Here is a 16,376-nt window from a genome sequence, read left to right on the forward strand (position 1 = left end):
ATCAGGTTTAAATCTTTATAAATCTAATTTACCAACTCACAAGTATTATCATGAAGTTTTTTTATTTTACAAATTGTTTCATGTGCAGATATGTAAAATCCCCAGATGCGTATAATAAACTCTTAAAAATTACCTAATATAATTCTAACATATGATTTTCTACTGACCATATTTTTAAAATTATTACTTTTTATTGAGTAAATCTAAGCATAAGCTTGTAGAATAGGGGTTAAGGAGGGAAGGGGCAACACTCTTTAATATAGGAATTGTAAAATTCTGATATTTATCACCCAAATCATGCTTTCATCTCCCTGGCAAAACTCTGTGGATGCCACTAAATCTAAGATTTGTATATTCTGCACAAGATTTATTTTTTTCCCCGGCTGTAAAAATATTATTGACCTAAAGAACAAACAACCTGTGTGATCCTGATAATTGTGCAAATATTTCAGATTAAAGGATGAAAAAGAAATAAAGAGCTGGAAGAGTTATAAGAATTGTTACACTTGTTCATTTCTAAATACAGGTGACTTATTAACTATCAACTATTTTGCTAATTCTACCAGTTTAATTATACCCAATCATAATTATAAATTAGTAATCCCCGAGAACTTTACCAATTAAAAATTATTTTGTGCTGGCAAAAAGTTTAAAACAAAATATTCTTTAACTCAACTTAATATAAGATGCAAAAATTTCTAAGGAAGCTATTGATCAATATTTATTCATTATAAACCTTTTTAAAAATTAATTTAATTGTTTCAGACTGCTGAGGAATTATTATTTGGAATAATATTGTTGTACCAGTCAGTACTTGAGTCTCCAAAGAATATTTAGATTAATTTCGTAATATATCTAGGTAAGTATTTTTAGCATCATTGTATGTTTAATAGCATTGTATTTCTACAATTTATTTGTGCAGAATCTATATTAATATAGCTTCTCTAACATTGAACATAAATTTATAATTGGTATAAGAGCATCATAAATAATTATTTAGAGTAAATTATTTAAGTTTACTTTTACAGATTTGTGACTGGTGCCACTGTAGGAATATCAAATATCTATAATTATATAACAGCATAGAATAATGGATAATGAAAAAGAGAAGAACTCTTGTCAGATTTGTGGCAAAACATTTAGTACATCTAGTTATAGAGACATTCATATGAGAACTCATACTGGGGAGAAACCATATTCATGTGATGTATGTGGTAAATCATTCTCTCATTCAAACAGTAGAGATGATCATATAAAAACACATACTGGAGAGAAACCATATTCATGTAATATATGTGAGAAATCATTCACCACAGCTCAAAGTAAAGACAGGCATATGAGAACTCACACTGGTGAGCAACCATATTCATGTGATGTATGTGGAAAATCATTCACCACTGCTCAAAATAAAGATACTCACATGAGAACACATACAGGAGTGAAGCCATATTCCTGTGAAATATGTGGAAAATCATTCACCAAAGCTCAAAGTAAAGATACACACATGAGAACACATACAGGACTGAAACCATATTCATGTAATGTTTGTAGTAAATCATTCTCACGAGTAGATAATAGAGATACACACTTGAGAACACATACTGGAGAGAAACCATATTCATGTGAAATATGCGGTCAAACATTTTCTCAATTAGGTAGTAAAGATCAGCATATGAGAACACATACTGGTGAGAAACCATATTCATGTGAAATATGTGGAAAATCATTTTCTCAATTAGGTAGTAAAGATAAACATATGAGAACCCACACTGGTGAGAAACCATATTCCTGTGAAATATGTGGTAAATCATTCTCACAGTCTAGTGATAAAGATATACATATGAGAACTCATACAAGAGAGAAACCATATTCCTGTGAAATATGTGGGAAATCATTCTCACAGTCTCAACATAAAGATAGTCATATGAGAACACACACAGGTGAGAAACCATATTCATGTGAAATATGTGGAAAATCATTTTCTCATTTAGGTAGTAAAGACCAGCATGTGAGAACACATACTGGTGAAAAACCATATTCATGTGAAATCTGTTGTAAATCTTTTTCTGAAAAGGGAAGTAGAGAAAGACATATGAGAATACATACTGGAGAGAAACCATACTCCTGTAGTGTTTGTGGAAAATCATTTACTCAATTAAGCAGCAGAAATAGACATGCTAAGACACATGAAGTGCATACTAGTACGAATAATATTGATATTAGTGACAACAATATTGATATTAGTGACAACAATATTGATATTAGTGACAACAATATTGATATTAGTGACAACAATATTGTTAATCCTGAATTTGAACAAGTATTTATAAAGGAAGAGGACAAAACTAATATTTCTCAAGTAAAAACAGAAAATGTTGAAATACAAGTTGAAGAAGAAGATTTGGTGAAAAAATATTGGGAAGAATTTACTTCAGATTTGCCCTAGTACCTTAGTGTGTCAATTAAAAATTTCCATGGACTAAAAATTGTGTGTTAAAGTTGTGAATAACTAAAATATTTGTTTAGGTTGTTTGTTGCAAATTATTTGTGAATGTGAAGATTACCTAAATCAGAAATAATGATTAAGATCAAAGTTTATATTTTGTAATTTCAATGATATAGAATTATATTAATTTTTCTTTATTCAAAAGCTTTTATATTTGAAATTCTTTATTAAAGAGGGACATAATTTTATTTTCAGAGAATTCACTATTTTTAAAGCACACCTATTATAGGAAATGTATGTAAAATATCCAGTAATATAAAAGTGTGTTAAAGGGAAAAATGTACTGTTAAGTGAAATAAAATAACTTAATAAAAATATACCTTTCCATTATTCTATTAATTGCAAGGATTGCATACCAAAAGTAGCTTTTATTTGGGACAATCACTTCTCGTTAATGTGAAGTTCTTTCAAGTAATTGGGCAAATATTTCATTGGCTTGTAAATATAAGTTTTAGGCGCCACACTTAGTAACCAGCTAATATAGACATTGTAATTTAAGTTTTACTAGATTTGATGCTTAAAAGCTTAACAATTTACTGAAGTAGAAAAAATAATGTAAACATATAAACACGAAGGTTTAAATAATACCTATTTAAGTTTTATATCTGAATAATCCAGAGATTTTTACATGTTTTTCCTTAGTAATAAACTTTGTTTTTATAATTTTAAGGTAATGTCATTAAGTTTATTTATTCAAAAATTGTTTTAAAGCTTTGTTCTTTTCAGGTTTAAATCTTTATAAATCTAATATATTTAATTACCAACTCACAAGTATTATTATAAAGTTTTTTTTATATTACAAATTTCATGTACAGATATGTAAAATCCCCAGATGCGTATAATAAACTCTAAAATATGACCTAATATAATTCTAACATATGATTTTCTACTGACCATATTTTTAAATTATTTCTTTTTATTGAGTAAATCTAAGCATAAGCTTGTAGAATAGGGGTTAAGGAGGGAAGGGGCAACACTCTTTAATATAGGAATTGTAAAATTCTGATATTTATCACCCAAATCATGCTTTAATCTCCCTGGCAAAACTCTGTGGATGCCACTAAATCTAAAATTTAAACAGGGGTGTATATTCTGCACAAGATTTATTTATTTCCTTGGCTGTAAAAATATTATTTACCTATAGAACAAACTGAAACAGTGGTGAAACACTACCTTTGAATAGGTATTTATGCCGGTAATCGAACCTCGTACGCACCCGCCATCTTTACCATCTTTATTTGAAATAGAATGATTAATTAAACATAATATTAAGAACCTCAATTGTGGAGAAACGTATCTGCAATTAATAAACACAAATAAGAATCATATTGAAACAGATTGTTCTTTATTGAACACATAAATATTTAATATATAAAACACATATATAAATCAATCAATACATATGATAAAACTATATCTTCTTTGTTGATAACAATGACAGGATCCTGAAATATTAAATCAACATAAATAACTTATTGAATCCTGTCTCATTCATTATACTTCTTTAGTCCTTTCTCTTATGGCTGATTTTCTTGGTTGGCGCTCTGGCATCTCTGTCGGACTTAGTGGACCACCTGATGGTTGTCTTGCCTTCCGCACGCTTCTTCCATATGAGTAGATCCGCATACACATCATCATACTGACGCCCAAGATCCTGGAACCTCCTGGCTAGACGCTCGTTCTCACGCTCCAACCAATAGTTGTCTTCTAGCAGTTCCTTGTTCCTTGTCTTTAGCCGCCGGATCTCTGCACTGTCCTTACGCTGTTCCTCAGGCTGCCGGGTGTATAATAGTTGTTCATACCTCTTTTCCATCTCCTTGAGTTTTTCAGCCTTCTCATGAAACAGGAGGTAAAGAGACTCCAGCTTCTTGTTCTCCGCCGCCTTCTCCTTCGCCGCGTCCACTCGGTACATCTCGGCATTCTGACGATATGCCTCTGACAACTTCCTCACCAACAGCTGACTGGGGTCCTCGTTGTCGGTCACCGAACTCACCCTCTGCTTGCGCGGAAAACGTCCCTGCTCGGCTGACGTCACCCTCTTCACCGGCTTCGTGTTGGGCTCCCTCCTCCTGGATGTACTACGCGATCTCCTTGAGACAAACTGTCCCCGCTGCCGCAAAATTTGTGACAATATGGCGCAATTGTGATACCCTTCGGTAAAACCTAAGGGTGTAGGCATCATCAGCGCAGTCTCTGGGCAACTGGCTGGCACATCGCGGTTAAACATACCACGCCTGTGGTGCAAGAGAATCCACTTCACAATCAGCTTCAAGGCCTCCAGCGTCGGCGTGTCACCCAGCCCAGTTTTGTTGTTGAATTCAACAAAACGGCTGCCATTCACTACCAGCACATTCTCACCCCGCTGCTTGCTGAGAAAAATCCTGTGAATCCGCAGAGGTTGCATAGACATCTGCTTGTTGGCCTGGTGAATATGGCCATTAACTTCGGCGATATTCCCCCACTCCTCAACCTCATTGGGCGTGAATATGAGGGTTGTAAACACCACCCTATGCCTCATGTTCAACCGCCAGCAATCTACTACCGTATCGATTGGCTCCTTTGACGTCGTCCACGGTCTCCATCGCCTCTACCCTCATGGCATTCTGCAGCGCCATCACAGTGATGCATCTTGGCCTAGCCTGTTCCAACTGGTCCACCACAAACTCGGCAATTTGAGCTGCGGTCTCAGTCACCATTGGCAACCATTTAATGCCAGTTTGATTTTCAGAGAAGATTGACTCTGGTATCTCCATGGGGGCAATTACAACATGATACGGCTCAAATGTGCCCATCTCTGGCACCTTGAACACTGCGTCGCCATCCTGCTGGTCATCCTTCGCCGGCTCCTGGACGGTCTCCTTCGCTGGCTCCTGGACAGTCTCCTTCTCCATGGTCTCCATCTCCATCTGGTCTCTTGGGACAATCTCGTCAACTTGAGCCATGCTGAAAATTGAATAATGTTAGCTTCTTTATATGCATAAAAAGATTTTTGAAATATTAACTTTTCTCAAAAAAAATTGTTTAATTTTTGAAATTGATTGAAATTTCAATAAACTGCTAGCTTTCTTTGAAAATATCGCTAGTTATTGCAAAAAAAAAAAATTTGTAATCTATTAAACAGTCATTTTTATTTGTAGTTTTTGAAATCAAAAATTAATACTAGTGCTAACAATAAAAATCAATTCTTTTTACATTGGAACATTTTATATATGCACGAACTGACCCTTTTTGAAATAAAGGGTTACGACGCAACAAAAAAAAAAATAATACGAGCAACGAAAATTGTTTTCTTGAAATGTTTTTCAAACAAAAATATTTTTGATAGCATTTGTGATTGCTTTACTAACGAAAACAACTTTATACGCTGTTTTATTATTTGTCGCTGAAAAGTGACAAAAAAACTTTGAACAGATAAAAATAAAAATAATTTTTAAAATAATTATGAAATTATTACCTTTTGGAAGAGAAAAGTAGCTTAAGCTTGCGCTTGATACCAAACAAATCGTAAAACTTAATTTTTATACGATTTTTGGTTTTAAAAGTAAGCATTTTAAAAATATTTCAACCAATCAAATGAATTTTACGTGAATCGTTTTCTGCACGAGTTTGAAATGATTTTCCTGTGTGTAAATGCCGCTATATTGCGCATCCAAATAATTCTTCATTCTAAAGTCGTCTTTGCTTTCGTAGTCGGAAATTATTGAAATAATACTATTCTTTGCTTGTGTAATTCTTCATAATGTTACTTCATAACATGTAAATTGCAATAAAATCCATAATTTATAAGGAATTATTCTTTGTTGCTTATTTTTGTTCGAAATATGAAAACATTTTTACTCTTGAAATTGTATAATTTTTAACTCGTAGAGCTTTCTCCCGAGTTCTATAAATACCGTCGATATGGTTAAAATTGGGACCAATCAAATGTCTATAAAATCTTTTGAGATAATTACTGCTTATTTATTTCTGACATTTTTTGAAAATTGATTTTTATCCTTTATTTTGAAAAAAATATAACATGTTTGTGGTTCATTTTTGAAATATTTGAAAAAAATATTGAAAATACTATATTTGTGACCACCCTTCTCTTACCTGGACATTTGAAATCTCCCCTTTGTTTTTGGAGAAAAAAAAATTTTTAGTTTTGTGTTAAATTTCATTTGAAAAGAAATTTTTAGGGATATCTTAAGAGATAATCTCCAAGATATTGTCTCCCATTTTACCAGATTGCATGACTTGCATGAGTGGTATAGGGTTGACACCCTTTTTGGTCAAACAATCAGCTAACTGATGTTCTCCTCTGCACCAAAGAATCCTTCTCAGCTCTTCTGTCTCTAGATATTCTTGTAGGACTGCAATCTCCCTCCTCAAGCGTCGTTCTGACACATCTGTGCTTGAATGTACAGCGTCATATGTGTCTTTGTTGTCAATTATGGCAGTGATGGGCAATTTATAATCTTCTCCCATCATTTCAGTCAACTGCCATCTGATGCCTACAGCTGCATCTAGTCCTATACTCAGGCTTAAGGCTTCAGCTGCTAAAGTAGAGTTAGCTCTTCTCTTGGTCTTGTTTGCCCTCCAATCTAGAGGTGCACACACTCCTGACTTTGGATCTATCAGAAAAATGATGTAGCTAGCAGTGCTATCTTTTCCATCATTTATGTTTCCATATGAAGCATCAGTAAACAACAGAATCTCTGCCTCTTTCAGATTCTTGATTGCTCCAATCCTGACAACTGCCTTGTTCTGTTTCAAATTCGCAATTGCCTTCTTAGCTTCTTTCAGATCACTGATTAATCCTCCTTTGAACTTGGTGGATAGAGCTATCATGTTGAAGCTCAGATCAGGACGTGTTGCTCTAACAGTCCAGTTTAACTGTCCTGTCATCTTCCTCAAAATTGTTAACTCTTCTGCAGTCATTTCTTCATCTGTTTGTGCCATTCTCCTTGCCTCCAAAGTAGGTATCTCTATCCCTTCTACGTATTCAGCTTGATCAAGAGAGATCCCTGTAGCATCCTGATTTATCATAAAACCAGTATACATGAAATTTCCACTCTCTGATTTGCCAACAGTGAATTCTGCCATGATCTTTGGCAATATCTCTTTGACAAATTTCTCTGTACCACAGTGAATAAAGTCATCTACATGCAATCCAATAATGCCTATAAGATTGTCATTCTCATCAAAAATGTAGAAAAGTCCAGAATCAAACTTTGATTTATGAAAACCATTCTTCTTTAGTATTCCTTTCACTTTCGAATACCACTGCTTACTTGCGTCTCTCAGACCATATAAGCATTTGTATAATTTCCAGAGCTTCCCTGTCAATCCTGCTTCTTTGGGAGGTTTTACATACACATCTCTGTCTAGCAGATTTCCTTGTAAGAAAGCACTACGAATATCAGATGTTTCTATGGTCCAGCCTTTTGCTGCTGCTATGGCTAGAACTATTCTTAAAGAAGATTTATGCATAGTTGGAGAGTCTTTTGGTACTTCATCATCTTCCATAAAACCTCTTGCTGTCAATCTTGCTCGTATCTCCGTGCCCTTTTCTGTCAGCACCCATGTTGTAGTTACATGGCCTTGCCCTTCATCTTCTATTACTTCATATGTACCAAATTCTTTTAGCTTGTCCATCTCCTTTTGCTTTGCTTCTAAACATTCTGTCGTGTCTCTCTTTTCTTTAGGAACTAAAACAGCTAGAACTTCTTCATGCGCCCAATTAACTGTATCATCTTCTTCAGATATCTTCCTGTATTCATAGTTGTTCGCATCATCATTGAAAATTTGCCCATTGTCTAGCTGAAAATTGTACCATGTTGGATATTTGCCAGCTGCTTTTGCTCCTCTTTGAAGAACTGTGGCTGGTTCCCATTTTCCATCCATTTTTATCTCAATTCTCTCTGGAGGTGAAAACAATGGTTTTATTGTTTTCTTCTTACTTTTCTTAGCTGGTCTTCCCACTTTTCTCTTTTCTTGTTCAGCTCTTTCTTCTGTCATTCCATTATCTTCTATCTCAGGATTGTTCTCTTGAGCATCTACAAATTCATCATCTGCTTCTTCTCTTTCATCTTCCACTTCTTCTAGGTTTTCACTGGGCTCTTCTCTTGCTAGGGTAAAAATCTCCTCTTCAGTTGTTACTCTTAGCCCTTCATCCTCCTTATTCTTCGTCTCTGCTTTTGATGCTCTTGTTTCAACTTTCTCAACCTCTGTCTCTATTTCATCATTCTCTTCATTTTTGTCCAGTTTCTTTGCTAAGTCTTCATGGACTGGATGAAGTCTAGTAGCACTTACTCTGACACATCTGCCACCATGTCTTATCATGATCACCTTTCCATCTTGAAAAACAACTTTGGCAGGTCCCATCCACATATCATCTTTGTCTCTTCTGTAATATACCCACTCATTGTGACGATATAGTCTTTCTGCTGTTCGCATCTTGCTGTTCAATGCCTTCTTTAGCTTCTCACAGCTCTCTGACCTCATGAAAGCTTCTCTTGACTTATGCATGATGTTCAGCATATCCAACAGAGCTTTGCTTTGCACTTTCACTTCTCTTGCTGGGGGTGGAGAATCTATTATATTTGGAAGTTTTGGATTTCTTCCAAATACTAGTTGATTTGGTGAGAATCCATACACATTGGTCAATGAGTTCTTGGCAGAACAAACCCATGCCAATATCGTTTCAATATCCATATCAGGAAAATCTCTCTCTACACAATCAGCCATTCCATCTGCATGAGCATGGTTTATCTCATTGATTCCGTTTTGGAACGGTGAATAGGCTCCAGTAGTATGATTCTTGATGTCTAACTTGCTGCACACTTCTCTCATCCACTCATTTGAGAATTCACCTCCATTATCAAACATCAATCCCTCCATTAGACCAAAATATCTTATCCATGTTCTTATCAAAGCCTTCACCACCGATTCTGGATTCTTGTTTGGAATTGTAGTTGCTAAAGTGTATCTTGTGAATATATCGATCATATACAAAATTATTGTATCTCCTCTGATCTTCAGGTCCAATGACACTACTTGATTGAAATCATTTGCCATTGTCATCGCAACTGCTGGTCTATCATTGTTTCTTTTACGGAGTATACATCCTTCACAACCATTTATTATTTTGTCTATTAGCGGATCAAATGATTCATCCCATTGTCCAGCTGTCTTCAACAAATTGACAAATACCAGCTTTGGCCTGTGTGCAAATTGCCTGTGCAACTTTGTTAACATCTTTAACTTCTTCTTTTCATCTCCATCAATCAATTGCACTGCCATTACTTCATTCATCACTTGGTTGTCATCAATTTCATCATTTCCACCAAATAAACTGACTGTAAAATGTCCAGCACTTGTTGTATTAACATCTAGCTTTTTGCCCTTAACCGTTGCTGTATCATTGCTCATGTCCAGAGCTATCCCCATTTTCTTCATATGTTCTTTGGACAGTAGAAGAGGGATATCACTGTCGATTATATCAATTTCAATTTGATGATAATCTTCCCCAATGATAACAGGAATGGTGTATGCTTTACCTGCTTTCAAAATAGCCTGGTTGCCAAATTCAAAAGTGGTATTGCTGGCATATGGACCTTTAACATCTTTGAGTAGATGTTTAGGGGCTGACTGTAGAAATATGTCTAACCATTTCTGTCCTGCTAGTGATTTTGTACAACATGTGTCCAATGCAGCAGAATTCAGAGATTCTGCTGTGAACTTGCTTAGCTCTTTTTGATTTGTTGTGAAATACACTTTTTCTCTTTCCTCTTCATCACTCTCTGGTTCAGTAACATTCCCCTTTTCTACACTCTCTTTTTCGCCTTCTGCCATATACATATGCTTGCTCCCCTTTGAATTTGAAAATTGTGTAGGGTTTTTATTTTTGGTATTGTGTGGACATTGCCTAGCCAAATGTCTATAGGAATCACATATTCTGCATTTGTACGTGCGTCCGTCTTTGTCCTTTGGGTTGATAGGGTCATTTGATTGCTTTTGAAATGAGCTTGAATTGTTATTATTTCCCCATGACTTACCTTTGAAATTACCTTTCTTTTTACTCCAGGCTAGAAATGCCTGTTCATGTTCAGCAAAGAAAGCTTCATCAACATTATCTGGTTTAGAATTACCTACCACGTTACCAATTGAATTTGTAAGCATAGTAACCATTTTTGCCTTAACATTTTGAAATACTTTCCCAGTTTCATTTAAATTTACGGTACCTTTGATAAGCTCGTATTGCGTATGCGTAAGACCCGCCGCTAAGAGTAGCATAAAAGCCTTACACTTATCTGTAAATTCGCAATTATTTAGACTGCATTCATTTATTTTCAATTCAAAATCCTTCACGTATTCTACAATAGTTTGACCCGCACGCTTTCTTAAATTCCATATTTTCTCAAACGCATTTATTTCTTTTGTAAAATCATCCTGTCCCAGTAGCGCGTCTAGAAATTCTAATATCTGTTTCACTCCGTCTTCTGCTGCCGCCAACGTAGCCGGCTTTATCTTTTTGAATAATGACGTCTGAATGCTGTTCCCAAAAACGCTTGATTTATTTGGTAATGCCAACGCTAGTAAAGATCCCCTTTTTCTTGGTGGATGATCTGACGTTAGATCCCACATTTCAACTACTTCTCGAAATTGTTCATAACTTTCATAATCATTTAGTTTTGGAGCATCGACTCCTACTCTTAATTCCCCCATATTGGACAATTGAGGTTCAGTATTATCTTCCGTTTCGGAAATGTTCGCTACACTTTCCTGCCTTGTGGCAGGAATATTTGAAATATTTACTACACTTTCCTGTTGTTTTTCAACAGGAATATTTGAAATACTTACTGCACTTTCCTGTTGTTTTTCAACAGGAATATTTGAAATTTTATCCTCTTTCTCCAGAGTGCTTGAAAACTCACCTTTCTGTATTGAAATATCTGAAAAATTAGTATCCAATTTTTGTAATTTTGGATCACCACCCTTCTCTTTGGAAGTATTAGAAAATTCACCTTTCTCTTTAGAAATATTTGAAAACTTTTCCTCCAAATTTTGAAAATTTGAAGCACCACCCTTCCTTACAGAAGTAATTGTGTTACCACCTTTCCCTTGAGACACAGACAAGCTACTTTCTTGTACAATAGTATTTGGAAAACTATTATTCTCTTGAGAAATATTTGAAATATCACCCTTTCTTTTGAAAGTATTTATACTATCACCCTTCTCATTTGAAGTATGGACTGAACATTCAGTAACTTTTAGAGTAGCCTTACTCTTTTCACCCTTCTTTTCTTTCGAAGTATTATTCATTTACCACCGTACCTGTTTTTGATATCACTGGTACTAAGTAAAGATGCATGTTTGTACTTGATTCAATTACAGCATTATTTGAAAAATTTTTCCCGTAGATCTTTAACAAAAAAAAAATTAACTACGCTATTGCTAGCATTGAAACAGTGGTGAAACACTACCTTTGAATAGGTATTTATGCCGGTAATCGAACCTCGTACGCACCCGCCATCTTTACCATCTTTATTTGAAATAGAATGATTAATTAAACATAATATTAAGAACCTCAATTGTGGAGAAACGTATCTGCAATTAATAAACACAAATAAGAATCATATTGAAACAGATTGTTCTTTATTGAACACATAAATATTTAATATATAAAACACATATATAAATCAATCAATACATATGATAAAACTATATCTTCTTTGTTGATAACAATGACAGGATCCTGAAATATTAAATCAACATAAATAACTTATTGAATCCTGTCTCACAAACAACCTGTGTGATCCTGATAATTGTGCAAATATTTCAGATTAAAAGGATGAAAAAGAAATAAAGAGCTGGAAGAGTTATAAGAATTGTTACCCTTGTTCATTTCTAAATACAGGTGACTCATTAACTATCAATTATTTTGCTAATTCTACCAGTTTAATTATACCCAATCATAATTATAAATTAGTAATCCCCGAGAACTTTACTAATTAAAAATTATTTTGTGCTGGCGAAAAGTTTAAAACATAATATTCTTTAAATCATCTTACAAAAATTTCTAAGGAAGCTATTGATTAATATTTATTCATTATAAACCTTTTTAAAAATTAATTTAATTATTTTAGAATGCTGAAGAATTATTATTTGGAATAATATTGTTGTACCAGTCAGTACTTGAGTCTCCAAAGAATTTCAGATTAAAATCATAATATATCTAGGTAAGTAGTTTATCATCATTGTATGTCTACAGTTTGCTAGCATTGTATTGATCTATATTAATATAACTAATTGGATAAAAAGGGGTAGGGGCGGATGTGCCACTTTTTGAAACCCAAAGTAAAACGCGCATGATCTCAGCCAATAAAAAGAGTTACAGCTCTAAAATTCAGCAAACAGCAGTTGCTTTTGTGGAAAACAATATGGAACTGTGATGAAACGGCGGCGGAAACGCCGCTCGCGCTGAAAACCGCCGTTTCCCGCCAAAATTTTTTTTTGCCTTTTCCGTTTAGCATCATTGTATGTCTACAGTTTACTAGCATTGTATTTCTACAATTTATGTGCAGGATCTATATTAATAAAGCTTCTCTAACATTTAATAGAAATTTATAATTAGTGTTAGGAGATTCTACTTGATAATTATATCACAAATAATTGTGTTTTTATGTATAGTATTGAGATACAACCATCAAATAATAACAATTTATTTGTTATTTTTAAATTATTTAATATTGGCATCAGGCTCACTTACAATAATACAGCAGAATATTACTTACCATTAATTATGGCAGGTGTCCTATTTTAATACCATTGAAATGTATATACATTATAATAAAGAATAGAAAGTAAATACTTTAGTTTATTCGAAATTATATAATTTTACTATTACAGATTTGTGACTGGTGCCATAGTAGGAATATCAAATATCTATAATTATATAACAGCATAGAATAATGGATAGTGAAAAAGAGAAGAACTCTTGTCAGATTTGTGGCAAAACATTTAGTAGAGCTAAAAATAGGGATATTCATATGAGAACACATACAGGAGAGAAACCATATTCATGTGATATATGTGGAAAATTATTCACCACAGCTCAAAGTAAAGATATACATATGAGAAGTCACACTGGTGAGAAACCATATTCATGTGATGTATGTGGAAAATCATTTTCGCAATTAGGTAGTAAAGATCAGCATATGAGAACTCATACAGGAGAGAAACCATACTCCTGTGATATATGTGGAAAATCATTCACCACAGCTCAATATAAAGATAGACATATGAGAACTCATACTGGAGAGAAACCATATTCATGTGATATCTGTGGAAAATTATTTACTTCATCTAGTGTTAAGAATAGACATATGAGAATACATACTGGTGAGAAACCTTATTCATGTGACATATGTGGAAAATCATTCGCCACAGCTTATGGTAAAGATACTCATATAAGAACACATACTGGTGAGAAACCATTTTCATGTGATATATGTGGGAAATCATTTACTCATTCATACAGTAGAGATATACATATGAGAACTCATACTGGAGAGAAACCATATTCATGTGAAATATGTGGAAAATCATTTACTCGATCAAGCCGTAGAAATAAACATGCTAAGACTCATGTAGTAGATACTAGTGAGAATAATATATCTGTTAGTGACAGCAATATAGATATTAGTGACAACAATATTGATATTAGTGACAACAATATTGATATTAGTGACAACAATATTGATATTAGTGATAACAATATTGATATTAGTGACAACAATATTAATATTAGTGACAACAATATTAATATTAGTGACAACAATATTGATATTAGTGACAACAATATTGTTAATCCTGAATTTGAACAAGTATTTATAAAAGAAGAGGACTCATTAAATATTTCTCAAGTAAAAACAGAAAATGCTGAAATGCAAGCTGAAGAAGAAGATTTGGTAAAAAAATATTGGGAAGAATTTACCTCAGATTTACCTTAGTACTAAGCTATTATAAACATACTAGACTAGACATACTAGGAAACCATATTCATGTGACATATGTATGTGACCATTATATAATCATAATCATGTAAAAACTATAAGTCTTATTAATCCTTATAAAAAAATAACAGGATCTTTGTGTGTCTGTCTGTACTAAAGGATCTCGCTAACCGCTGAATTGATTTGGTTCTCCTTTACAATGTAACTTCTTAGGTCCTGGGAAGGTTAATAAGGTGTGGGAGAGGGGTGTTTTAATGCAATCATCTCGTAATCAATGCGCAAATAGCACTTAGAATCCTAATTTCAGGATACAATTTGGTATGAGTAATCCTTGGTAGGTCTATTTTCCCTAAATCAAATAAAAAGTTGGAAAAGTAAAGACTAATGGCTGCCGGCACTATCCTAAGAGAAATCGCCCCTAGCAAAAATGACCCCCCCCCAAAAAAAAAAATTTTTTATATTTTCTTTCTATCTAGGGGAGAAACCGCTAGTATCACATAGAGTCCTGATATTGAAGGGAAAATTTTGGAAATAAATGTGTTAATAAAATTTAAACTTTAAGATTTTAAAACTTACCACTTTTTATTTTATATATTAATAATCTAAAAGTAATGCAATGCTTCTTATTTGCTTTCTTGTTTTAATTTAATAGTAGAAAATTTTTCATTTTAAATATTTATTTATTAGCTTTTGATTACATAAATAGAAAACTTATAACTACAATATAAATTATACATTTGTAAAAATATACTTTGCATTAAATATCATAATAGTTATTTATCGCATCGTATCATAGACAGTCTTCTTTGGATATTGAAATAAAAAATTATAGGTTTAAGACAGTTTTGTTAGACCAGTAGTGCCTAAGGACCGGATTAATAAAACTGGTATTAATTTGTGATTTCATATTAATATTCGTAAAAAAATTTCTGTAATACGATGCAAAACATGAATTTTCAGTATGGCGGAGAAACGGCTCTAAGCCAGCCGATATTAATCGGTTTCGAAGACATACTGGAATATTTATGCTTGTTCGATATGAGCAAGACAATTTTTAAAAATTTAAACTTTTGTAAAACAGTTTTAATGGTACATTCCATTTGTTTATTTTTAATAGAATTCTATTTATTTTTATATGCTTTGTAATAAATAAAAATGTATTAAAATGGACGGTTTCTTAGATATTTTTCAACTTAAAAAAAAGAATTTTTTACCATACACATGTCTTGAGATTGGGGAATTTTTGTAGAGATTTCATAATTCAAGTATCTACTTAGAAGAATAATAGAAAGCTGGGGTGAATTCTTTTTAAAAAATGGTAGCCAGATCACCAAAGTTGTTTTTCTAAAAAATATCCTCCAAAATCATAGGTATAAAAAATCTACAAAAATTAAATAAAATTATTTTGTAACAACCCTTATCACAGTGGGATCTTTTGCCAAAAAACGGGACATTTAGGGTAGACAAAAGTAAACATCAATAAAAAAGCTTGTATTTGACGAAATGATGTAATTTCTTTTGCTTTAACTCAAAAATAACATAAATTTTGCTCCTGTTAACTTCTAATGTGCATTTGTACGTCTGGCGGTTTTGGAGGAGCGAAGCAACCCTATTTTTAAAAAATCTATAAACCTTCATAACTTTAGTTAGGATAGGAATATTTTAACAAAATAAACGTCTATGTAAATATTTCTTCAATGCATACAATGTTTGTGAACATGAATATAGCGTCAGGTGCACCCAGTTCGAGACTTGGCATTTTTAGGTAGGTCCAGTATAAGTAAAATAGGACACTAATAAGGCATGTTTTCTAATGTTTTTTTACAGATATAAACAACAATAACATAATTTTCAAAACACTTTTGATTTTG

The 16,376-nt window shown here is 33.3% G+C and overlaps 2 protein-coding genes across 2 annotated transcripts; both read left to right on the forward strand.

Annotated features, from left to right (window-relative positions):
* Positions 1–18: 18 nt before the first annotated feature.
* On the forward strand, positions 19–4,266 carry LOC145334160 (uncharacterized). The gene is made up of 3 exons (XM_080179517.1): positions 19–526; positions 766–859; positions 1,029–4,266. The coding sequence occupies exon 3, from the start codon at positions 1,091–1,093 to the stop codon at positions 2,444–2,446; it is 1,356 nt and encodes a 451-aa protein (XP_080035643.1). The 5' UTR covers positions 19–526; positions 766–859; positions 1,029–1,090; the 3' UTR covers positions 2,447–4,266.
* An 8,064-nt stretch (positions 4,267–12,330) lies between these two features.
* Positions 12,331–15,910, forward strand: LOC145334162 (uncharacterized). Its single transcript, XM_080179519.1, has 3 exons — positions 12,331–12,407; positions 12,637–12,729; positions 13,400–15,910. The coding sequence occupies exon 3, from the start codon at positions 13,462–13,464 to the stop codon at positions 14,500–14,502; it is 1,041 nt and encodes a 346-aa protein (XP_080035645.1). The 5' UTR covers positions 12,331–12,407; positions 12,637–12,729; positions 13,400–13,461; the 3' UTR covers positions 14,503–15,910.
* The last annotated feature ends 466 nt before the right edge of the window (positions 15,911–16,376 follow it).

Source organism: Acartia tonsa, chromosome 12, assembly GCF_053477335.1.
Source record: "Acartia tonsa isolate MP-2025a chromosome 12, ASM5347733v1, whole genome shotgun sequence".
Classification (NCBI taxonomy): Eukaryota; Metazoa; Arthropoda; class Copepoda; order Calanoida; family Acartiidae; genus Acartia; species Acartia tonsa.